At 45.7% G+C, this 23,964-nt stretch overlaps 1 protein-coding gene across 5 annotated transcripts in view; it reads right to left on the bottom strand.

Annotated features, from left to right (window-relative positions):
* Positions 1–23,964, bottom strand: part of WFS1 (wolframin ER transmembrane glycoprotein) — an 83,462-nt gene that overhangs the window by 6,593 nt on the left and 52,905 nt on the right. For all 5 annotated transcript variants that reach the window (XM_029591404.1, XM_029591414.1, XM_029591422.1 and 2 more), the window contains 4 exons: positions 20,602–20,746; positions 18,896–19,066; positions 7,757–7,837; positions 5,177–5,319 (listed from right to left, as the gene is read on the bottom strand). In XM_029591404.1, coding sequence (XP_029447264.1) covers positions 5,177–5,319; positions 7,757–7,837; positions 18,896–19,066; positions 20,602–20,746 — 540 coding nt within the window. The remainder of the gene's footprint in view (positions 1–5,176; positions 5,320–7,756; positions 7,838–18,895; positions 19,067–20,601; positions 20,747–23,964) is intronic.

The raw sequence follows: 23,964 nt of genomic DNA, 5'->3' as shown, positions 1-23,964 counted from the left end.
AGTAATCACTCTTCTAGATTAAAGCAGCATGTTAATAGAGTTGACCAAAGTCAGCTATGCTCAGATGCACAGCTTTAGGCATGCACCATGTGGAAATACAACCCCCCCCCAAAAAAAAAAACAAAAAACCCAACCCTATTCTCCTCCCTTCCTCACCCTACCCCTCCCAAAAAACCCCAAAGCTATCAGCTGTATTCTGGCTCCTGACATCTGAATAGCCTCCAATCTGTTCTTTAAAGAACAACTCACGATTTTAAAGTAAATCTATAATAATAACTGAGATAGAGACATGGACATGATTAGTTACATTTAAACATTATTGATCACTAACTATGTTACCGAACCTTATGGCACTCTTGTAAGTGTGTGAATCACAGTATCATTAATTTTATGTGCCTTGATGTAAACCGTTGTGACGGTATCTTCCAAACGACGGTATAGAAAAGATTTAAAATAAAAATAAATAAATAAATAAATAAATAAATAAAATGTAACATCAAAGAACCAATTTCATTGACAGTGCCAGGCTGGGGTTGGAGAACAAAACTAGTGACTGGTGGGCGAGAGGGAAAACAGGCCAAACATCTAACTTAATCGAGGAGAAAAAAAATTGACCTTCATCTTCTAATAAAGCAAAAGGTTACATTATAGTGTTCTGCACCTGTGGCTGTACTATGAAAATGCACCATTTTGGCCAGTTATAACAAGTATGTTCTTTTCCTTTTTAACCACAATAGACAAGCTTTGAATCCCAGTACTATGTTCTTAATTCTGTCATTAAAATTGGAACTTCAGATGACTTGGGACCAGTTTCTCACACTCCCATGTATACATGCACTTCATTTTGTGACATCTGAAGAAGAGGCCTATGCGATCTCTGACACACTGATGCACTACAACAGGGGAGCAGCAATCCTGGGGCACGCGAGTCACCATGTTTTTCAACCCACAATTAATGGCCAGTCTATGAGTTCTGAAACTTCTTGTGGTGCCAGCAGTTGGGAGTGTGCAACATACCTGAAAGCAGTGAGTCGGATGATGGGTGTGGCTGGATTTCTTTTGTGGAGGACTTTCTCTCGGCATGGCCGATTCTCCTCCCCTTGGTGCAGCTGGCTCTCTTTGGGGTGGGGGAAGAGGCTGGGTTTTCCCCTATGGCATAGCTGCATCACTAAGTGCAATACTGCTCATTTTGGGCATCTGGCCCCAAACCTGCTAACTCATGTTCCCTGTACATACCCAGATCAGTCCAGCCTCCTGGGTTTTGCCTCCCTTCCAGCAGATGGAGACAGAGAAAGCTTTGCTGACACTGTCACTTAACCTGGTGTGCCACCTGCAGTCCCTCAGTATTTCTCTGTCTCCAGCAGATGGAAGGTGGTGCAAATCCTGCAGTCTGAAAAAAAAGGAAAAAGAAGAAGAAGAAGAAGAAGAAGAGATAAAAGGCAGTTCTAGCAATAGGTGACTGAATAGCCCTCCCTGAAGGTTGGTAGCTCCTGGTTGGACCATCCTTTCAGGTGGAGGAGTGGACGAGCATGGGGTTTGAAAACCCCTGGGTCTCTCCGGATCCTTGACCCACTGAAAGGGGAGATAACTGGTGGGGCCAGTTCCCTCTCCTCCCTCCTACAGGTGGACAGCTGAAGCCTGCAGCTGCCAAAGAGAAGTTTGCTTTCATATAAAGTTATATACAAAAAAAAAAAGGACAAGCCTCTTAGATTTTGTTAGGTTAGTCGGGTGCTTTGGCCAGGTTTTGCAGCGTGCTGCTTCGGGGAGGTCGGGCGCGTTAGAAGCCAATTCTTGCAGGTGGGCTGGTGCAGCATTAAAAAAAAAAAAAGGGATGAAGAAAACCATGCCGTGTGGCGGACAGTTCTCTGCGTGTGGAGAGATGCGAGCGACTTTTTCTTGCCAGCACTTGCTCCTACTGCCTTCTCTGGGGGACAGCTCGGGGAGTTCGATAAAAGGCTTGGACAGGCAGAGATCCTCTGCGGGAAGCGCAGGGAGAGCCAAGCAGCCCCACACTGACTTCCAGATTTTGGCGGGAACGGCGTTCATTTTTTCCTCCTTTGCTGCTGTGACTCACAGGGCCTACAAGAAGCCTGCCTTGCCTCCACCACTATCGCTGGCAGATCAAAGACCCTCAGAGCCCCCAGGGGTCCCAAGATCCTCTGCTGGTGAAGGGATAAGTTAGGCCTCCTTGGAGCAGGTTCCAGAAGACCCAGGGAATTTTTCCCCAGATTTTGATCTTCTTATGCGCAAGGCATTTTTGGCTAAAAACACAGTTGGAAGTCGCCTTCACAAGCCCAGAGAACCTGCAAGAGCCAGTTGGGGCTAAGAGGCCTCGATCGGCTCGATCTGGTGGGGCAACCAGAATTCAGAGATTGCTGAGCAGCGTGGGTCCCAGGGTAACAGACTGTTTGCAGGTTCTTGGGTTTATGGCTTCCACATTGGAATTGGTCCCTTGGGCATATGCTTATTTGAGGCCACTTCAATCGGCCTTGCTCTCCACGTGGAACCCGCTATCGGGACAATTTAATCTACCGCTGCTTATTATGGAAAGCGCCAGGTCATGTCTGAGTTGGTGGCTGTGTCGGGACAATTTGAGCCGCAGGGTGGCCTCAGTGGTCCCGAGTTGGATGGCACTCACATCAGTTGCCAGCCTCACTGGTTGGGGGGGCCGTGTGTCAGACTCAAGTAGCACAGGGGCGCTGGTCTCCAGAGGAGGCGTCGTGGTCCATCATCCATCTAGAGACGAGGGTGGTACATCTAGCTTTGCAAGCCTTTCTTCCTCTTGTACAGAGCAGGCTAGTGAGAGTTCTGTCAGGTAATGCGACGGTGGTGGCTATCACCAACCGGCAGGACAGTGCCAAGTTTCAGTCAGTGGTGTAAGGGGCCCAGGAGTACTCACTCTGGAAGGAACAGCATCTGGTAGGTGCTGGCTGCTTCCTACACAGTGGGGTTGGACAACGTGCAGGTGGATTCCTTCACTCGCCAGCAGATAGATCCCGGAAAGTGGGATTGTCGGAGGAAGCCATGCTCCTGATTCATCGCAAGTAGAAAGTCCATTGCATGGATCTGATGGCGACACAGAAGTATGCTAAAGCTCCGCATTCTTCAGTCGAAGAAGAGAGCACAGGGCAGAAGGAGTCATTACTATATCATCCCGTGGTCACAGGGGATTCCCTCATTTGTGACCCAATTTGGCCGCTGGTGGGCAGATAATTCTGGTGGCACCGGAATGGCCATGTTGGTCGTGGTTCACAGATTTAATCATTCACGCAGTGGACGGGCCAAGATCCCATATTTTTGGATCGGGCGGATCGCTTCTCTCTCGCGGCTTGGCTTCTGAGAGATGGCGCCTGAGAGAAAATAGTTATCCAGAGGATATTGTCATCAATTTGTTGCAAGCAAGAAAGAAGTCCATCTCCTTGGCATATGTGCGGGCGTGGAAGGTTTGCAAGGCTTGGTGCAAGGTGCACCGCGTAGATCAGACTCGAGCTTCGGTGGCCCACAATTTGTCTTTTTTGCAGCAAGGTTTGGTGAAAGGTTTGCTTTCAACTCCTTAAGGGTCCAGGTGGTGGCCTTGGGGTGCCTTGGCTAGACGTATGGAATGCCTCTGGCTGTGCATCCGGATGTGGTGCGTCTTCTGTGAGGTGTGAAGCATTTATGTCCCCCGGTGCAGAACGTGTCCACCCCCCCGTGGGGCCTAAACCTAGTTCTTAAAGAGATGTGTGGGGCACCGTTTGAGCTGCTGTGCAGGGCGACTTTGAAGGATATTACTTTAAAGGTCTTTTTTTTTTCTGGTAGCAATTCGGCCAAAAGGATTTCGGAGCTTCAAGCCCTCTCATGTAGACATCTTTTTCCTAAAGATTTCGGACTCGGTGTCTCTGTGTACGGTGCCTTCTTTCCTTCCAAAGGTTGTTTCATCCTTCCACTTGAATCAGTCCGTGGAGTTACCAGCCTTTACAAATCTGGATAGGAGGTTTTCTTTGAATAAGGAGGTGTCTGGGTGTGAAGCAGGTGCTGTTGCAATATTTGGAAGTTATGTATTACTTTAGAGTGTCTGACCATCTTTTCATTCTCGAGTGATGCGAAGAAGGAACATAAGGCCTCTAAAGCGACCATAGTGCGGTGTTTCATGGAGACTGGAGGCCATAGCATCAGCGGACATTTGCAAGGGCCGGTTGGTACCTCAGGGTCTGAGAGCTCACTTGACTTGGTCGCAGGCGACAACCTGGGCTGAATGTTTGTTAGTGTCACCGTAAGAGATTTGTAAGACGGCTATTTGGAAATATTTGCACACTTTCTCTAGACATTATCGTCTGGATGCCCTGGCACCAGAGTGCAGGAACTTTGATGAAAGTGTGTTTCAAGTGAACCTCTCACATTCCCACCCAATTTAGGGAAGCTTTGGAACATCCCAGGAGTCTGGACTGATCTGGGTACGTACGAGTCCTGCCAGGTTTTGGAGAGTCCGCTCGATCTGTGTTTTTTGTATATAACCTAAAGGAGTTTCATTTGGGTTCTTCTGGCTCAGGTAATGGTTGTAAGGATCGTTCAGATTAAGTGTTTCCATTCCTTCCTGCTCCTTCGGTGGGAGATGTTTGATAAGTTATGTTTTGGGATACATTTCCATCTTGGCTTGGGTACAGGTCAATACTGACAGACTGCAGGTGGCACACCAGGTTAAATGACAGTGTCAGCAAACTTTCTCTGTCTCTATTTGCTGGAAGGGAGGCAAAACCCAGGAGTCTGGACTGATCTGTGGTACCACAGGAACGAAAATTAGCAGATAAGAACCAATTTTCCTCTCTACATTATCTTTTTGGTTAATCTAATAAAACGTAGAGTGACCTACAAAAGATCCTTGTCCTCTCATTTCATGACATGAGGAACATATATATTTCTAGACAGAGAACAGAACAGAAATGAGTCAGATCCAGACTTCACCTTTTGTGCAACTGTAGTGCTGCTAGTGTGTGTGTGTGTTGGTGGTTGGGGGGGGGGGGGGTTTAAGTCACACCATATTTGTGATTTTACAGTTGAACGATTTACAATTAGCACATACCAGTTCACCTCTGAAAATGAGATTTCTCCAGCCCAAAAAACTGAACCTGTTAAAATGCTAACAGCACTAATAAGCAGGGAGCAGAATTATGCTTCAAATGTCGCACTAAGTTATCACCTTAAGTCGGAGCGGTAGCTCATCGGGGCTCTTCCCAGCCAGCTCGTCATCATCATCCTGCAGAAACAAGTCAGTAGGGATGATTCCCTTTGCGTACTTCTTGGTTATTTCAACAAAATCATCCAATGCGATATAGCTCTTAGCTGCAAGTTAGAACAAATCGATTTCGATTACACTCATCTTCCTCAATCATTACCAAGAAGCTGACTAAAGAAATATTCAAATAAAGGTTAGTACAGTATCAGAAGCTCAGAAAATATTACAGCCGAGTTCTGTTGCTGTCATAGGGGAAAAAACTATTGCAAAGCTGCTGACAACTTTTACACTGCTTTTCATATACGTAAACACAGATACCATCAATAAGGTCTTCCTTTGAAAGGGACCAAGGTGTGACTATTCAAGTTTATATTATTTAGGAATAACAGAATTTTAAAACCACCTGAGGAAGCAAAGAATTACATATATACCGAGCAAAATGTATGAGAGGATTCCTTTAAAGCATCAGATAATTCACTGGCTGCAGGGGTAAAGGAAAACGGTTCTAAAAATCCACAAGATAGCAGAAGCACAACGGGAAGAATTTCCACAGCTCAAAAATGAACATTTTCAAGCTTCATGGAACCCGACTCTTCTGCCTGCCATTAGTATTAAACTGAAATCTGGGCGAGATGGCACATCCTCTCTAGGGCTGAGATAAGATTTACTTCTCACCGAAGACTTAAGAACTATCCTGTTCAAAGATGTTAATCTGAAATTTGGATCTCATGAGCACATGTCCCACACACGGGTAAAGCTGCATAGACTAAACATTTTTTTTTTTCCCCCTCTCAATCTTGGAGGTGATGACTTATATGAAAAAGGAGGTATGGTCTAGAGCTGAGAGAGCTGGTCTACAATTTAAGGAGCATCTTGGGATAAGGGTCTAAGTCCTCTCGGTTACTCTTAGCATGCTGGGATAGCTAACAATTTCTGTGACTGCAGGCATTAAGAGGTAAACATTCATGCGTTTGTCCAGTTAAGTTCAGGACCTGCCCAGAAAAATGCTAGGATTTGACAATTCCTACTGACTGAGCACCTCCGAGGTAGCAGTTAACCGGGTAGAACTTAACTGATTACCTTGAAGATGTTGCAGGACACTTCGAGGCAGCGTTAAGAGATGGATAAAGTATCTGGCTAACTTTAAGACAGCTGGATATATTCAGCAGTGCCACTGGATACATTTATCAGACTAACTTTCAGCCGCTTTCTGGCCAGCAGAATAAACTCCCTAAAATCCCATAGTAAATCACTTTTGGAATGCACAGTTCTATAGCTTTCTACTACAGTCCAGATGTACAGTCCAGTACAATCCAGATGTGCAATTCATATCCATGTATAAAACTCAGGCTAATGCATGTAAAGGACTCGCTATAAAATTGCCTGGGGTTTGTGTGCATAAAGTACCTGTGTACCCCCATTTCAGGCTTACTTTGATGTGCACAAAGGCAGGCCTTTGAGGGGGCAGAGTTGGGATTTCTGCACACTTTTTTATTTGAAAAAGAGTCTGCATGTCAATGAATCCACACAATTTATGCCCTGCAATGAGCAAATAGAATTTTGGGCAGGTTAGTTTCTGTGTACGCTTAGGGATAAATTTCACAGTAAACTTACACGCATAAGTTCACTTTCAAAATCAATGTAACTTACGCACGTAGCTGCCCATGAGGTTACTAAAGTGCCACCTAAGAGGGTCATTTTCACAGTCATTTCTGGGGGTAAAATGATGCTTTACCCACAGGAATGCCCATTATAATACTGCCTTCCCGATATGTGGGTCACTTTACATGCAAAAGCCCCACGTGTGGGTGTCTCTGCTCCGAACGCAGGCATTCCCGGTGGGGGCAGATTTGGGAAAAGATTTGCACTTATCCACATTCTTTTCCATGTTCTTAAAGCACGTCTGGACATTTTCCCCAAAATTTTCCATGCACAGAACAGTGAGTGTATTTGTGCATGCGTAGTTTTGCTGGGGATAATTTTCAAAGCAGACTTATGAGTGTAAGTCCACTTTGAAGACAGGTGGCAAGCTGAACAATTTACACTGAATTTTGGCAGGCTGTTGTCAAAATAACCCTGTAAAAGGGCAACTTTAAAAGTCATTTCTGCAATTAAAATCATCCTTTCCCCACAGAAAGGTGGATTTCAGAAATTTGCCCTCCATGTGTGCGGCTAACTGCAGTGGGTCACTTCACGCGTTAAGTTCATCTGCATGGAGAAGAGGCATTCCCAGGGATGAGGTTAAGAAATGGCTTGCATTAACATGCACACATTTTGAATTTTCCCAAAGTACGTTCATATATATATATTTTTTTTTAGCAAAACTTCCTGCACTAAACTAAACTAAACAGCAGGTGTAAAAATGCGTGGGTAGTTTTCCAGGAGTAACTTTCACTTTGAAAACTGGTGGAAAATTCCCAAGAACAAAATACCCGTGGACGTTGCACCCTCATGGACAATTCTCCCCATGTTTGCATTAAATAAAGATGCACACGTGCTAAACAGAGTAATGGGGAGCAGGCCTAACAAGGTTTATATGCTTACGTTCGCTGCTGACCAGCCGCTCCAGGATTCGCCTTTCTTTTTGCATCGTCTTTGGAATTGGTCCTTGGTGTTTTTCTCTCTCTGCATGAAAAACAGAGAAGTCATCACCAACTGAAGCCATTATGAATGAAGCAGTGACAGAAAATCACACTCAGTTTCTGGGAATTACTAGATAGTGCAAACTTTTGGCATCAGTATCTGAAATCTCCCTCTGGGAGAATTGTTAATTTTCACCGATGCCCCTGACATGACCTGGAATGTGGAAAACTTTATCCTGATTTCCTTGGGTTCTGTGTTAGCAACTTCAGATCACAGTCACAACTTCTTGACTTCCTAGAAGGAAACATCCTTTACCCTTGCCAATCTGGGTTCATGAAAGCCCAGGGAAGAAAATCTGTTGTTTTAGCCATAACTAATAATATCCACATGAATGCCAACCAAAGGGGTGACTCCCTATTAGTCCTACTAGACCTCTCTGCTGTGTCTTAGACATGATCAATCACCAACTTCTTATACAAGGCTTAAGTGACATTGTTATTGAAGGCACAATCCTTATAATGGATCAAATCTTTCCTTGACGGCAAGACTTGAGCTATATCTTGGGCCAACAAATCATCCTCACCTAAAAAATCTCACTTGCCAAGTGCCTCAGGGCTCAGTGCTATCCTCGATCCTCTAACATTATATTCACCTGATTTGCGACATCATCCGATCCTTCAACATTGCCACCTTTTTGCTCACGATGCTCAATTTTGCATCAAAGGAGGGTCCAGCCAAACTGCATCCATCACAAATCTTCTTACAGCAGTAGCCTAATGGCTCCACAACCAAACTCAACCCCCTCCAAATCAGAACTCATCTGGCTAAGCTGAAAAGGCATTCCTTTAGTATCCCAGCCCTCCCTGTCAGGTACTCCCTTACTAGCAAAAGAGGACAAGCAGGATGGTAGTCCTCGCACATGGGTGACATCATCGGATGGAGCCCGTCAAGGAACTTTGATCTCAAAGAATCTAGAACTTTCAAACATGCCCTACTGAGCATGTGCAGCTATAGTCATTACCCCACCCCTTAGGCAGAGTCCCTCAGTCCATAATATAGCTAATACATGGAAAACCAACTCCCAAGGGAGACGGGTGGGTTTCTTGAGGGCTAACATCCTGCTGTCTTCAGAGAACACCTGTTACAGGTAAGCAACTCTGCTTTCTCTGAGGACAGGCAGGATGGTAGTCCTCATGCATTGGTGAATCCCAAGCTATAGGCTGTCCGAGCAGGATAAAACGGGAAACTGCCTCATGCTGAAAGCACTACCTCTCTCCCTTTTGCCTGTTAAGCAGCCATCCTACAAAGGGTCAAGGCAGGAATAGAGCTGGGTTCTATTAAGACAAAACCATAGAAAAGATTGAGACGCAAAACCCAGATGCGTAGCAGAGGCGCTTAAGGAAGAAGAGATATGAGAGTGCCAGCAAGAAACATACTCCGCATCACAAGCAGGGTTTCAGATCAGTAAACCTCAACAGTAGGTCTAGAACCTCCTAGATACAGGAAAAATTCTAGAGATGTAATCAAGAGAAGGACTCTTGGAAGAAGACCGCACAGTTTCCTTCAGTGTTACAAGACATCCAAAAAACGAAGTGGGGCTCGAGAACTCCTCAGAAACTGCAGTCCAATGACATCTGAAGGACAGAATGTCTCTGAAGAAGTGTGAGCTATATAATCATACAGAGGAACTCGGCAATATATAATGCCAAAAGATTTATTATACATTATATGTAAAATATTCATATTTAGAATTATTTTATATAAGATTCAAGTGTTAAAATGTAATTGTTAAAAGTATTTAAAGTTTAATGTAAAAAAAAGGGGGATATTTGTAATCAACATTCATTTCTATACACTGTTATATGTGATATGTACATGCATTAAGTTTGTAAGTTCATTGGATTTGGCCGTTTTTATGTGGTATGAGCAGTATGAATGGAGTGAATGGAGGGTAGAGTATGAATGAGATTGTTTTTAATGTAAGGAGGGTCTTGGGTTACATAGCGGGACTTGTATAAAAAGCATGTAAATGATATTGAATTAAAATCATTGTGTATAATAAATCTTTTGACATTATATATTGCAGAGTTCCTCTGTATGATTATATAGCTTGTGTTTGGAACAGAGGTAGCGCACGTGCTTTGTTGATCTGAAGAAGTGTGGCAATCATCTCTTCAGGATAGCTCAGGTGTGTAGGAAGACACTTTGGGCAACCTAGTGAAATGAGAAAAGCTAAAGGCAGTACTGGCCAGGGCTTGGCAAAAATATAGGGAAAAGAGATGTACATTTCCGTTCACATGTACACTAAGACAGATTCTCAACCGGTGTGTCACGACACACCAGTGTATCGCCAAGCAGGGGCAGGTGTATCGTGTGCTACTCACAGCTGGTGGGGCTGAAGATCAGAGCCACTGGCCGCCACCAGATACTGAAGCTGTTCAGCTAGGGGCGTGGGGGTGTGCATGTGTGTGTACGCGTACACGTGAGAGAGGGGGAGGGCGTGTGGTGAGCACGGGAGGGCGCGCGCACGAGAGGGGGAGGGCGCGCGTGCATGGTGTGCACGTGAGGGGGGAGGGTGCTTCTGTCTGTATGGGAGAGAGATGCAGCATGTTTCTGGGTAGCTGTGAGAGAGAGAGAAGGGGCATATGTGAGATTGAGAGCTTGTATGTAAGTGAAATAGAGAGAGCATTGTGTGTGTGACAGAGACTGATGAGGAAGGTGACGTGTGTGTGTGAGAGACTGATGAGGAAGGCGACGTGTGTGTGTGTGTGAGAGAGACTGATGAGGAAGGCGACGTGTGTGTGTGTGTGTGAGAGAGACTGAGGAAGGCGACGTGTGTGTGTGTGTGAGAGAGACTGATGAGGAAGGCGACGTGTGTGTGTGTGAGAGAGACTGATGAGGAAGGCGACGTGTGTGTGTGTGTGTGTGTGTGAGAGAGACTGATGAGGAAGGCGACGTGTGTGTGTGTGTGTGAGAGAGACTGATGAGGAAGGCGACGTGTTTGTGTGTGTGTGAGAGAGACTGATGAGGAAGGCGACGTGTGTGTGTGTGAGAGAGACCGATGAAGAGGCGCCGTGTGTGTGTGTGTGTGTGTGTGAGAGAGACTGATGAGGAAGGCGCCGTGTGTTTGTGTGAGAGAGACTGATGAGGAAGGTGGCGTGTGTGTGTATGTGAGAGACTGATGAGGAAGGTGGCGTGTGTGTGAGAGAGAGACTGATGAGGAAGGTAGCGTGTGTGTGTGTGTGTGTGAGAGAGACTGATGAGGAAGGCGACGTGTGTGTGTGTGTGAGAGAGACTGAGGAAGGTGACATGTGTGTGTGTGAGAGAGACTGATTAGGAAGGCGACGTGTTTGTGTGTGAGAGAGACTGATGAGGAAGGCGACGTGTGTGTGTGAGAGAGACTGATGAGGAAGGCGACGTGTGTGTGTGAGAGAGAGAGACTGATGAGGAGGCGACGTGTGTATGTGTGAGAGAGAGACTGATGAGGAGGCGGCGTGTGTGTGTGTGAGAGAGACTGATGAGGAAGGTGGCGTGTGTGTGTGTGAGAGAGACTGATGAGGAAGGTGGCGTGTCTGTGTGTGTGAGAGACTGATGAGGAAGGTGGCGTGTGTGTGTGTGAGAGAGACTGATGAGGAAGGTGGCGTATGTGTGTGTGAGAGAGACTGATGAGGAAGGTGGCGTGTGTGTATGTGTGAGAGAGACTGATGAGGAAGGTGGCATGTGTGTATGTGTGAGAGAGACTGATGAGGAAGGTGGCGTGTGTGTATGTGTGAGAGAGACTGATGAGGAAGGTGGCGTGTGTGTATGTGTGAGAGAGACTGATGAGGAAGGTGGCGTGTGTGTATGTGTGAGAGAGACTGATGAGGAAGGTGGCGTGTGTGTGTGTGAGAGACTGATGAGGAAGGTGGCGTGTGTGTGTGTGTGTGAGACTGATGAGGAAGGTGGCGTGTGTGTGTGTGAGAGAGATGAGGAAGGTGGCGTGTGTGTGTGTGAGAGACTGATGAGGAAGGTGGCGTGTGTGTGTGGTTTTTTTTAGATGTTATTCTGTTCATCAGCTGTTTTGAAACATTTATTCATATAGTTTTACAATGACTTCTGTGTGGGAATCTATAATAGCTTGTTTTTTTTCTGTTTTCCTAATGGGAAGTGTATTGGTGTTTAGGGCCTGGTTTAATATTTGTAGTGTTGCCTTTTTATAGGTAGGTTTGTTCCATTTGAGTGCATGCCATAATGCAGGAGTAAATTTGTGCGGATTATTTGTGTGCATTATTACAGATCCTGGTACTATGTTAGGTGCTATATTTCTGTTTCCATTTCTCCAGTATTGTACTGCATGCAGAGTGGCTTTTTGGGTTTCCATTCCAGTTTCTGTCTTCATATTTGTAATTTGTGGACTTTCTGTACTTGGTGAAGGTTGATTTTATACGTATGGCCGAGGTAAGGTATTTAACTAGCATGTAGGCTAGTAAAATATCTCGCATTGAACAGTGCGATGAGTGTGTCCCCAGTATTGCATGGGTATGGCATGCTAGTGCGTGGCATTCTATGGTGTCGCCACCTCCAGTACCTAATAATGCTCCAAGAGGTTGGACACAGCCCTTGAAACTGTCGGGAATGGCTCACCACCACTTCCCTCATGAAACGCCAGCAGCAAAGTCCATGGCAACCGACGTTGCCCATGGTGCTCTATGATAATGTCTTGCGGCATCCTATTGCATCCACTGGTGTCCACAGTGATGATGGCGCCCACAGGGCCCATAGCACTTTCGTGCTCATCACTGATGGATCACACCAACCAAAACTAAACCCAGGGCTTCGAAGGCCAAATCTTGATCAGTTTGACACTATCTAACGCTATCCCCGCGCCACAGAAGCCCATGAACCTCAACAGCTTGGCAGCACCGATGGAGACCACAGTGCCCAAAGCCACTGATGAATCGGGTACCAAAGCCAGGGGTGCCTGCAGGAAGAGATGCTGCAGTCCCTATACATGACTGCCAGTGCCATCAACTGTTTCCCTTGGCTCACCTATCCATCCAATGATGATGATGCTGCGAGTTTGATGGCATCCCTCATCAGCAGCTATGGCTGACGATAGTCTTGCCAGCGCTCATTAACACTGATGGTGTACAAATCCAGGTGTGGCCTCTGATGCCCACTGATCCCAGCAGTTCAGGGCAGAGATCATTGGCATCCATAGTACCCAATAGCCACAGGACAGTGATGGGACAGCACAATATCCCTCAGTGCCCTGTCGGGTCACCAAGGAGCCCCAAGAACACCAGACTCTGTGCCTGGATGCCTCAGCATACCAGGGTGCCCTGAGTAAATGGTGACTCCGGCGCTCGAGGGCTTCAGTGGTTCTCGAGGGCTCTTAAGAGCCCCGGTGGTCAATGGTCTCAGGGACAACCAGGGCACTCATTGGTGGTGCTCGATGTTGTCGGAGTGGCAATGAAAGGCATCAGTGGCCAACACACCTGATAGCCTCCATGGCGGCCCCACACCTCGATGGCATAAGGGCAGCTCTACATCACAATGGCCCTGAAGGTGGCCAGAGCACTGAGGTCAAGAGCTGTTGTGGCACTGAGGCCATGTACCTTGACGGCACCGAGGGTGGCCACTCACGTTACCTTGATGGGGTAGAGGCATCAATGTACAGAAGGCATCGAAGGCACCAAGGGCATCTAGAGTACTGACATCGAGGGTAGCTCCGGTGGCATCAAGGGGGACCATTGTGCTTGATGGCAGACTTGGTCCCAATCTAGAGGTTGGTGCCATTACTCCACCACATTGACGCCCAAGGCGCTCGATGATTCCGGTGCATCGAGACTCCACATCCACAGATGCCTACGGCACAGAAGGCCCTTAATGCATCGAGGGCTGTCCTGCATCCCGATGGCATCGAGGATGCCCAGCACCTAGATGACATCAAGGGTGACCATGGCGCTCAATGGCAGTCCTGGGTCCTGACATCGATGCTTCAGATCAACGGTGTGCTGATCACAGATGTGCACGGTCAACCGTTACTGGGCATGGTACCAAAGGTGCAGCAGGAAGCTGCTTACCCAGGTTCCTGCTCACTCTCTCTCACAAGGAGACTGCACTGCCATCACAGGCAAGCAGAGGGGAGGCTACACTGTCCAGGACTCCTGCCTGTGGAGACTAGTTCCTTTGAATGTGGGGAGGATGAGTTCTCCTTCCCACAGGAACGGTGTGGTCCTCGATCTCTGTACTGTCTGAACCTCCATCAATGCTGATCAATCGGTGAAACAACATGAAGCTCCTGCCCAGGTAGAACTCAGGCGAGTCCCCAGGCTCAGCAGCCTACAAGGATCAGCCACGGACTGCATTCACTCAGTCCTGCCAGCACCTGACAAAAGACACAAAAACAGACAGAGCAAGGAGAGGACACAGATATTAAACTGCTGGTGCAGTGTTTTTGGTTTTTTTTTTTTTTTTTTTTTTTAAATAATGGATAGAAATAAACTCTGCCAGACTGCACAGCGATTAAGGCCCGCCATGCGGCTGGCAGACAGAGGAAATAAAACTACCAAAAGGTAAAGGAAAGAAAATAGTTGCAGCTCTAGAAAAATCACTTACAAAAACTGTGAGGAGAGAGAGCAAAGCTGAATACTGTGAGACCCGCAGCTCCCATGACCACACAGCTCCACGTAAAAAAAAAAAAAATGTTTGAGGGACTCTGCCTAGGGAGCAGAGTGATGACTACAACTGAACATGTTCAGTAGAGCATGTTTGAAAGTTTATATTCTTTGAGATCAAAGCTCAGTGCCGGGCTCCATCTGATGATGTCACCCATGTGTGAGGACCTACCATCCTCCTTGTCCTCTGAGAATCACTATGCAACTAGACTTCGGCCTTACAATGAAAACCCACATCTCAAAGGTAGTAGTCACCAACTGAATTGGCTATTGTGATTCTCTAAGTCACAGAATATCACAACGTAATTTCAATCTCAAGCACCCTCAATTTCTACAAAATATACCTGCAAGAATTTTGGTTGCAGCCAAAGCATTTGACCATGTAAAGCCTATCTTAGTCTATTACACTGGCTCCCAGTCAAAAATAGGATTCAATTCAGAGCTGTCTGCTTTGTGAAGTGCATGAACAATATTTCCACAAAACACCTCTCCCAGCTTCTGCTTTCCTACATTCCAGTAAAAAATACTTCTTTCCTTCCAAATGGCATTTCTATCCTCTCCCCCACTCCTGGCTTCTGCCAGACTTTGTGCATCTGGTTGCTTCTCACCTAAGCTATGGTACAAGACACCACTATCTTTACTTCTACCTTACCTTCAGGGAAAAAAGTCGAGGCCTGGCCATTTAACCAGGCCTGCCTCTAAATTCCATCATTACAAATGTGACAAAATCAATAAGCAACCACCTCTATCCCTTGATGACTGGACCTTGATCAGGTGACCGTATCAACCTCCACCACTGGGCTCTCTTGCTTATTGACTCTCTCTCTGTACCTCCAATCTTATCTATGTGGCCCCTTCTTGTTTTCCTAAGCTGACTATAACCTGTTACACTATAGTAATAGAAATTTATCTTTAAATACCATTATAATCTGCCTTGAACCTAGTCTGGAAAAAGGTGGAACATCAAATGCTTATAAATAAATAAAAAGCTACCCAATCCCTGAATTTCTGATGGAACTGCATATTTCTAAGAAACATTAGAGCGGCTGTGCACAGGCAGGCGCCTCTGAATTCAAAACCCGCATCAAATAAAGCTAATGCTGGTAACATAAGCAGCTACACTTTACCAAAATGATTATTACCAGTTATACAGTTTAAGAACTGTGATTTAAAAATTAGTCTGAGGTAGACCAGATTTGTACAGTTATGATGTGTGTTATGATGTTCTTTGTAAAACAAGACTTTGTCTCTGTTAATTTTGCTGGTTGTAATGTAAATCGAAGTGATAATTAATCTTGTTAATTGAACCTCGTAAATAAATAAATATTTTTATCTGGTCAAGTCAAGATTTTCTATTTCAGAAGAAAGATCTTGAAATCCACTTGAGCAGTAGGTAAAAGGCAGGAGATGGATTTCCTTACCTAAGATTTCCCATATCCACGAGCAACCTCAAAGTACACTGTACTTAAAGTGACGACGTGAACATTATAACGTCTCGAGTAACACCTTCCAGCCATGGGCTGAAAACCTCGGGCATACACTCACCGGTGACTTAAGTCTGCTATTTTTCACTGTGCTATGGGCACACTTATCCCCAGGTTGCAGGACATTGCCTTCTATTATAAAGACTCTCAATGCAGCCAGAGAGTCCATTTGGATTAGGCCTGAAGTGTTCAGTCGCATCTTAATGTGAAATTTTTACTCTTGAGCAGAGCCCCCCCTGGTTTCCTGTAGCTGATTTTTCAAGATTCTGGAAAATTTGCATAATGATGTACATCACTGACTATGCAAAAAATTTACCAAGTTCAAAAATCAGCTATCAAGTAAAGAATTGTGAAATATCACTTTTGTTTTGAAATGAAATGCAGTGCAACCATCCTTTTTATATTTTCTTAAGAAAGCCCTCGTCTTTCTGAGTATATGAGTTGAAAATACCCACAGCAGCAGCGGTTTGTCATGCTGTTAATCACACAGAAAGGTATGTCCACATATATTAGGAACATGGCGACAGACATAAAGGGCTGAATTAGCACAAATTTGAAACTTGTCATCAAGGCTTCTGTTATTTGAAATTAATGCCTTCTCTGCCTGCTGTGGGACATCAGCAGTTGCAGTCTTCCAAATACACATATATACAGGTCCAAAGACCTTTGTATGAAGATGAAATTCTTATAAATGGACATCACTCCACCCAGAAATTATATCTATCATCATCTTTGGTTTGATTTAGGACTCCTTTTCAGGATCCAACATTCTGACTGCTTTCTCTGTCCATGCCAACTTCACCCTTTCCCTCCTGTTTCCTTCAGGACAGGAAGAGAGGAGGGGGATAAAACAGGAGGGAAAGGGCTGGATTAGGGGACAGAGAGCCTCTTCTCTCCACTGCTCCAGCCTCTGCCCCAGCCTCAACCCCTTCCCCCCTGTTCCCAGCAGGCTGCCTGTGAGGGAAGGGGCTGGAGCAGCAAACCCAAGGCCTGATGTATTAAAAAGGGGTTTCTCATTTATGTCTATGGGGAAAATGTTTAGCACAGAGGCCCCAGAGCAAACAAACTGGGGCAAGCATCCTGCAGCTTTCTTCAGATGATTGTGTTTGGAGGTGGGGGAGCTTCAGCTTTGTGGAATGTGCGACAGGCTGTAAAAATTATACAGCAAGGGTTAATTATGAGGTTTGTCTAACAGCCACAGAAATAGCAGGAGCCTGGGGGCACTGCTCTTAGGTTCCTCTGTACCAATACACAACTAAGCATTGGCCTTTTAAGAGGGTAATTTTATAACAGGCCATGTAGTGATAAAATCTGTATGCGCATTGTTAGTATTTGAAAACCAGCTTAACGCACAAAATTTCACTTTGAAAATTCTCAGGTAATTGGCAGAGTACACACTCAAATTACCTTCTCCACGTAGGTGGAACATGTGCGGAGTAATTTATGCCTCTACTTTTTAAAACCAAAAAGCATGAGCCTAAGTTGGAACTCTGCCCGAGTTTCCTGGGGGGATTCTACACAATTTTTTTTTTTTAATTCTGCATACTTTATACTGGTCAAAGTAACACAATATACACGACAGTCCAAGTAATTAATTTAAAATGTAATGCAGAAAAAACATTTTGAGCAGAATTTCCCTAGAAGTTCACTGTAAGAGTGTTTCTTCCAACCTCTATCCATACTCCCCTGGCCACTCTCACTTTGCCCTCTCAGGCCCCCAACTCTTCCATCTACCACTATCTCTCCCCTCCCCCTCTAGGCTCAACCCCTTCCACTCTATCTCCACTCCCAGAGTTTGACTCATTCTCAGTACTGCCCCTCACACAGGCTCCCTCTGCTCCCCCTCTCTCTCACAAAGAGGCTCCCTCTCTCTAATACACATACACACACCCTCATACCCTCCACTCTCTCACATCCCCCCCCCCCCAATACAGGCTCTCTCTCTCCCTCTCACACAAACCACCTCCCCTCATAAAGGGCTCCCTCTCTCTCTTGCACACACACTCACACTTTCCATATAAGGAAAGTGGCTTTGAAAATCAAGCCCCAGCTGTGTAATGTGAGGTGAATAAAGTTTAAAAGCATAGCATGCCAAAAATCATTCATTTCTCCTTTCTAAGTAGATAAAAGAAGCACAAGACATAACAGTTTTCTGCTGTATCTGTAAAGCTCATGGGGCAAAAAAAACCCTCTCCCATAACACTCGGGCCGATACAGTAAAGTCCGCGGGCGAATGCTCGCTCTCCCGGCGCGCGCACAGGCCACTTTCCTGTCCACACGATTCACTATTCAAATTAGGCCTGGCGGTAAAAACAGGCAAAAGGAGGCGCTAGGGACAATAGCGCTTCCCAAGTGCCTCCTTTTTGACAGGAGTGGCGGCTGTCAGCGGGTTTGACAGCCGACGCTCAATTTTGCTGGCGTCGGTTCTCGAGCCCGCTGACAGCCACGGGCTCGGAAACCGGACGCCGGCAAAATTGAGCGTCCGGTTTTCGACCCGACAGCCGCAGGCCAACTTCACATTTTTTTTACTTATGGAAACTTTCGGGACCTCCGACTTAATATCGCCATATTAAGTCGGAGGGTGCACAGAAAAGCAGTTTTTACTGCTTTTCTGTGCACTTTCCCGGTGCCCGAAAAAATTAGCGCCTACCTTTGGGTAGGCGCTAATTTCTGAAAGCAAAATGTGCGGCTTGGCTGCACATTTTGTTTTCTGAATCGCGCGGGAATACCTAATAGGGCCATCAACGTGCATTTGCATGTTGCGGGCGCTATTAGGTTCGGGGGGTTGGACGCGCGTTTTCGGCCCCTTACTGAATAAGGGGTAATGCTAGCACGTCGAAAACGCGCGTCCAATAGAGGGTTACTGTACTGTATCGGCTCGACTGTTTGTTACTGTCAGAAAAAACCACCCATAGTCACAACATGAGGCCAAATTCTATTTCTCACTCCATGCCAACCTTCTGCGTTGACTTGCCCGACATTTTCCAGCAGCTCGGACACTGCCACCTGCTTCTTCTTCTGCGGATTCAACTTCCAGTACATGACCAGGGCCGCTTTTCGCACAGCCCTCTCTAAATCCGTCTCTGTGGAGAGCTTCGTCACTTCTTCTTCATTCTCCGAAGTGATTCCTGCAGGAAAGGGCAAGCACTGAACAACACGATACAGGGAACAAAGAGCTCAAGAAATGGTGCTCAGCTCTGAGCCTCGGGTCACTCAGCACTGTTTTCAAGTAGGACACCGGCAGGAGCAAGAGCAATTGAGCATCGCTCTTACCCCCTTTGGAGCAGCTAAGTTAGAATGGGAGGGCCCAAGGAGAGGCTTTTTAAAAATTTTGCTGGCGGGGAGAGGCGGCAAGATTAAATGGCTGGGAGCGGGAAGGGATTTTTTTTTTTTTTTTTTAAGTCTATGCTATTTGGAAGTAGTGCACACTAAAATGAAACAAAAATGTGTTTATATTGTTTTGCATCATTTCATTTAGAAAAGACAAAAACATAGGAAATATTGCTGAAATGACTGTACATTTCTAGTTCTCATCACTGTAGTTAGCAGATAAGCTTTCGGAGTAAATGCAAATACAGTAGCGCACTTTTTATCCAGAATAGATGGAAGCTGGCTGGTTTCCAGAAGGGGATTTTTCAAGCCAATGGGACTTTTCTGATACCTGCAGATGGTATCAGATACCGGCAGTTTTTCCAGATAATAGAACACATGATGCCAACCAATTTTAGGACCAGAGTTAAAATATACAAGTACATTCAAGCCTGCCTTAGACCCCACTCCCTGTCAAAGCTTGCTTCCCTGCACAACTCCTGCCTAGAAACCCCTCCTCCCCTCCACAAAAGCCCTGAGGCCAAGGAGCATCAAGTGTCAGCTGGTGCCATTTTGAAAACTGGCAAAGGGGGAGGGGCAGGAGCACATGGGCATCACTCCTGCCCCCACTAAACCCCCATGTTTTGGGAGGGAGGTTCATGGGAGTGGGCTAAGGACTTCTGCAAAAGGCAGGGCATTTTTCTCTTGGTGGGGGGGGGGGGGGGGGGGCAAGGGGCCTTGAATTCACTTATAATTGTTTATGCTAATCGAGGGGTGGGAGAGTGAGGGCCTATCAGACCACCAGGGATAACTTTTACTCTGTGCTGGGTGGCGGGGGTTAGGGGGCCAGCTCTAGGACATGGATCACTGTCGCACGTTGCCGTGGCTTGGAATAAGGGGCGAGACGGAAAATTACCACAGACTTCCTAACCCGATGGTAATTTTTGCTGTGGAGGAATACCGCAGCTTAGTAAATCTCCCCCTTAAGACGGGCATAGCACCATTGCCCTGTGTCAAATGGCTTTGAAACTTGCCCTCTACAGGTCATTTCTGATTCTTTTTCTTGAATGAAAACTTCAGTTGGATTTTCTTCGATACTGCTATTCCAGATCTGACTGGGCAGCCTGCATCAGCCCCTTTTTGCCCTCTTTCAGCTTAAAATTAGCAAAGACAAAAGGCACCCGCAGGTGGGGGGGGGGGGGGGAAACCACAGTGAAAATGCAAAACCGGCCCATGAGCCGGGATCATGGGCAATGCAAAACCATAGCACCTTGATCTCTTTATATCATTAACATTCTTAAATATCATAAGGCATCCATAAGCAAAACTAAATGTTGCAGGTTATAATATGTACCTCTTCTGTCCTCTAAGCATCTCCGCAGGAGTTTGACAGCCTCTCTCCGACCCTGCTTGGCAGCTTCAATCAGCCAAGCTACAGCTGTGCAGTCATTTACTTCTCCATCCTGCTCATCTGCCAGCTTCAAGTAATGCTTTCCTATCTGCAACACAAGCATGAATAAATGCAGCCCCTGCGGCTCTCTCGCCCCCCACCCCTCCCCCCAAAAATTGCCGGCAGTTATTTGAGATGCATTCCATTTTTTCACCCAGGCTCCACAAAATTTATCTTCTTGTTACAATTTTCCTAACACTGTGCTAGTGCGTGGGATAGTGTCTGCATCTGCTAGGAGACGGAGTGATAAGAACATGCCATACTAGGTCAGACCAAGGGTCCATCAAGCCCAGCTTCCTGTTTCCAACAGTGGCCAATCCAGGCCATAAGAACCTCGCAAGTACCCAAAAACTAAGTCTATTCCATGTTACCGTTACTAATAATAGCGGTGGTTATTATATAAGTCAACTTAATTAATAGCAGGTAATGGACTTCTCCTCCAAGAACTTATCCAATCCTTTTTTAAACACAGCTATACTAACTGCACTAACCACATCCTCTGGCAACAAATTCCAGAGTTTAATTGTGCGTTGAGTGAAAAAGAACTTTCTCCGATTAGTTTTAAATGTGCCCCATGCTAACTTCATGGAGTGCCCCCTAGTCTATTATCCGAAAGAGTAAATAACAGATTCACATCTACCCGTTCTAGACCTCTCATGATTTTAAACACCTCTATCATATCCCCCTCAGCCGTCTCTTCTCCAAGCTGAAAAGTCCTAACCTCTTTAGTCTTTCCTCATAGGGGAGCTGTTCCATTCCCTTTATCATTTTGGTAGCCCTTTTCTGTACCTTCTCCATCGCAATTATATCTTTTTTGAGATGCGGCGACCAGAATTGTACACAGTATTCAAGGTGCGGTCTCACCATGGAGCGATACAGAGGCATTATGACATTTTCCGTTTTATTCGCCATTCCCTTTCTAATAGTTCCCAACATTCTGTTTGCTTTTTTGACAGATACTGAGGAAGTGAGGTCAGTGCAGGGGTATATGTACCCAGGATGAGGTCAGCTTGACATCTGACTCCGTCTCCCATCTGCTGGCAGAGGAGCACATAACCCACTGGTCTGAGTCCATCTGGCTACACGCTAGGAAAGGAGGTTCCCACCCCGAAAGTTTGATGCAAGTGCAACTTGCAAATGGTTCTCGGTGCCGGCAAGGATTTATGAACTGAGAGAACAGCAACTCGGAAGGGCAAGATACAGAAAGCAAGACAATTCCTTGATTTTAAAACTGGGTTAAAAAAAAAAAAAGTTTAAGTGAGCATTTATGAAAAACAGTTCATTTAGAATAGAATAAATATCAGTTAGAAATATCTGCGGCAAGGAGGGGGGTCCCCTAAGCAAACAATAAGGTGAATCATTGGACTCGCCTGATAAAAGATCCCAACAAGGATCTAGTGGAGTAGTTAAATGGCCAAGGCTAAAGCAAGGACATTTAACATCCTAACAAAAGACTTCAATGTCAAGTCTTATTGATATCATGAATCAGACTGAAAATGTTAAAAAGGTTAACCGGTTAAACTTTAGAAGAGTTATCCTGTACTTGCTCCAGCAGCACAGCTAGCAGAGGTATTCTTTGGAAATGTGCTGAGAGCAAAACAATCCTGCTTAAAGCTGCTTCAGCTATAAATAAAGCTGCTGAGAGATAAGGCAGACCCAGACGGCTGCATGTATGACTCATGCCATCTACAATATTTTTCATCTTGCAGCTCCCTCCTGCTCTTTTGGCCTTTCAACTCAATAAGAAAGAATCCGTATTGAGAATACGTTGCCATTCACAGCTAGTTGGGGATTTCCCCCCCATTCTCATTTTTAATCTCTTCCATCGTTGCTGTGCAATGGCTGCAATTCTTTTCCCAGACTCTGTAAATTGTGCCTGTGCAGCATTCCCAGCCCTGCTAGAAATACTTCCATTGACAATGGCAGTGTAAGAACCCAACTAAATTACAGACCCAGTGGCAAAGTGGTGCTCTGGTATCTCAGAGCCTTTCAGTGAATGAAAGCCAACATCTAAACTCCCCAATCAAGAAACTATCCAATAACAATTAGCGGGAATTCACGGAGGAAGAGCTGATGAATTGTTCTTAAAAAAAAAAAAAAAAAAGAACGAAGTCCCAAAACCAGGAAAGAAGAAAACACATGGGGGATCGTATGGAGAAGTTGGTTTAGTTTTGTAGCTGTTTTAAATACACTGGGCCGGATTTTTAAAAGATTACGCCCGCTGGGCCTGTTTTAAAAAGGCCCGCTGACGCGCGTAAAGCCCCAGGCTTTACTAAAGGGGCGTCCGGGGGTGGGGCCAGAGGCCTCTGACAGAGCGGCCATTTCCGCCGTGTTGGAGGATCGCATGCCGGCAAGTTGCTGGCGCGCGCAAAAGGTAAGACAAGAGTCAGGGAGCAGGGTAGGTAGGATTAGGGGGGGAGGGAACGGAGGAAGGTAGTGCGGCTCGGCGCGTGCAAGGTGCACAATTGTGCACTCCCTTGCGTGCTCTGACCCTGGATTTTATAACCTGCGCTCGCCTGGGCACGCATGTTATAAAATCGGGCGTATATGTGCACGCGCCTGGTAGCGTGCGCACATGTAGGCCGCGCGCGCGCTTCTTTTAAAATCTACCCCACTGGTTTTAGAAAGTATGTCTTCCGGATGTGCTGGTTATACAATTTTGCTTGCAGGTTGGTATATGATTGTATTGGGATATCTAGGGATGAAGAGGCATTTTTACTTATTCAGTCCTTGGAGCATGAGACTACTATTCTTGAAAGAGAGGGTGTGGCTGCAGTCTCCTCTTATTCCTATGGGATTCCAACTTTGCCCTACTAGACTATATATGACCCTTCACGTCCCACTCCCCAAAAGTTATACCCAATATCTGGCTAAGTTAACTGGATAACAACCCTCTCACCATAATGCACCTGGAACTACTTATCTGGCTGAATATACCAAGTTTGCCATTTAGATGGATAACTTTTGAGTTATCCATCTAAATGGCTTTTGAATATGGGCCTCACAATGGACAGGTCCTATTCCTTGCAGCTTACAATCTAGTCAAGACAAGATAAACAAAGGAGAGGTTATGAGTTAAGACAGCAAAGCAATATAGCCATGACTGCAGATTTAAGACAGGCGAGGGTAAACTGAAGAGAGGGCAACTTTTAAATGAAAATTACCTGGAAAATGTTTCAAGGAGAACTTTGCTGGCTGTTGATAATTAGCCTTTTTTTTTTTTAAATAAGAAATATCATACAAACATCAGGATATGATGGCAGATAA

This window comes from Rhinatrema bivittatum, chromosome 1, assembly GCF_901001135.1.
Source record: "Rhinatrema bivittatum chromosome 1, aRhiBiv1.1, whole genome shotgun sequence".
Taxonomy (NCBI): Eukaryota; Metazoa; Chordata; class Amphibia; order Gymnophiona; family Rhinatrematidae; genus Rhinatrema; species Rhinatrema bivittatum.
This window is presented reverse-complemented; position numbering and strand designations above follow the sequence as displayed.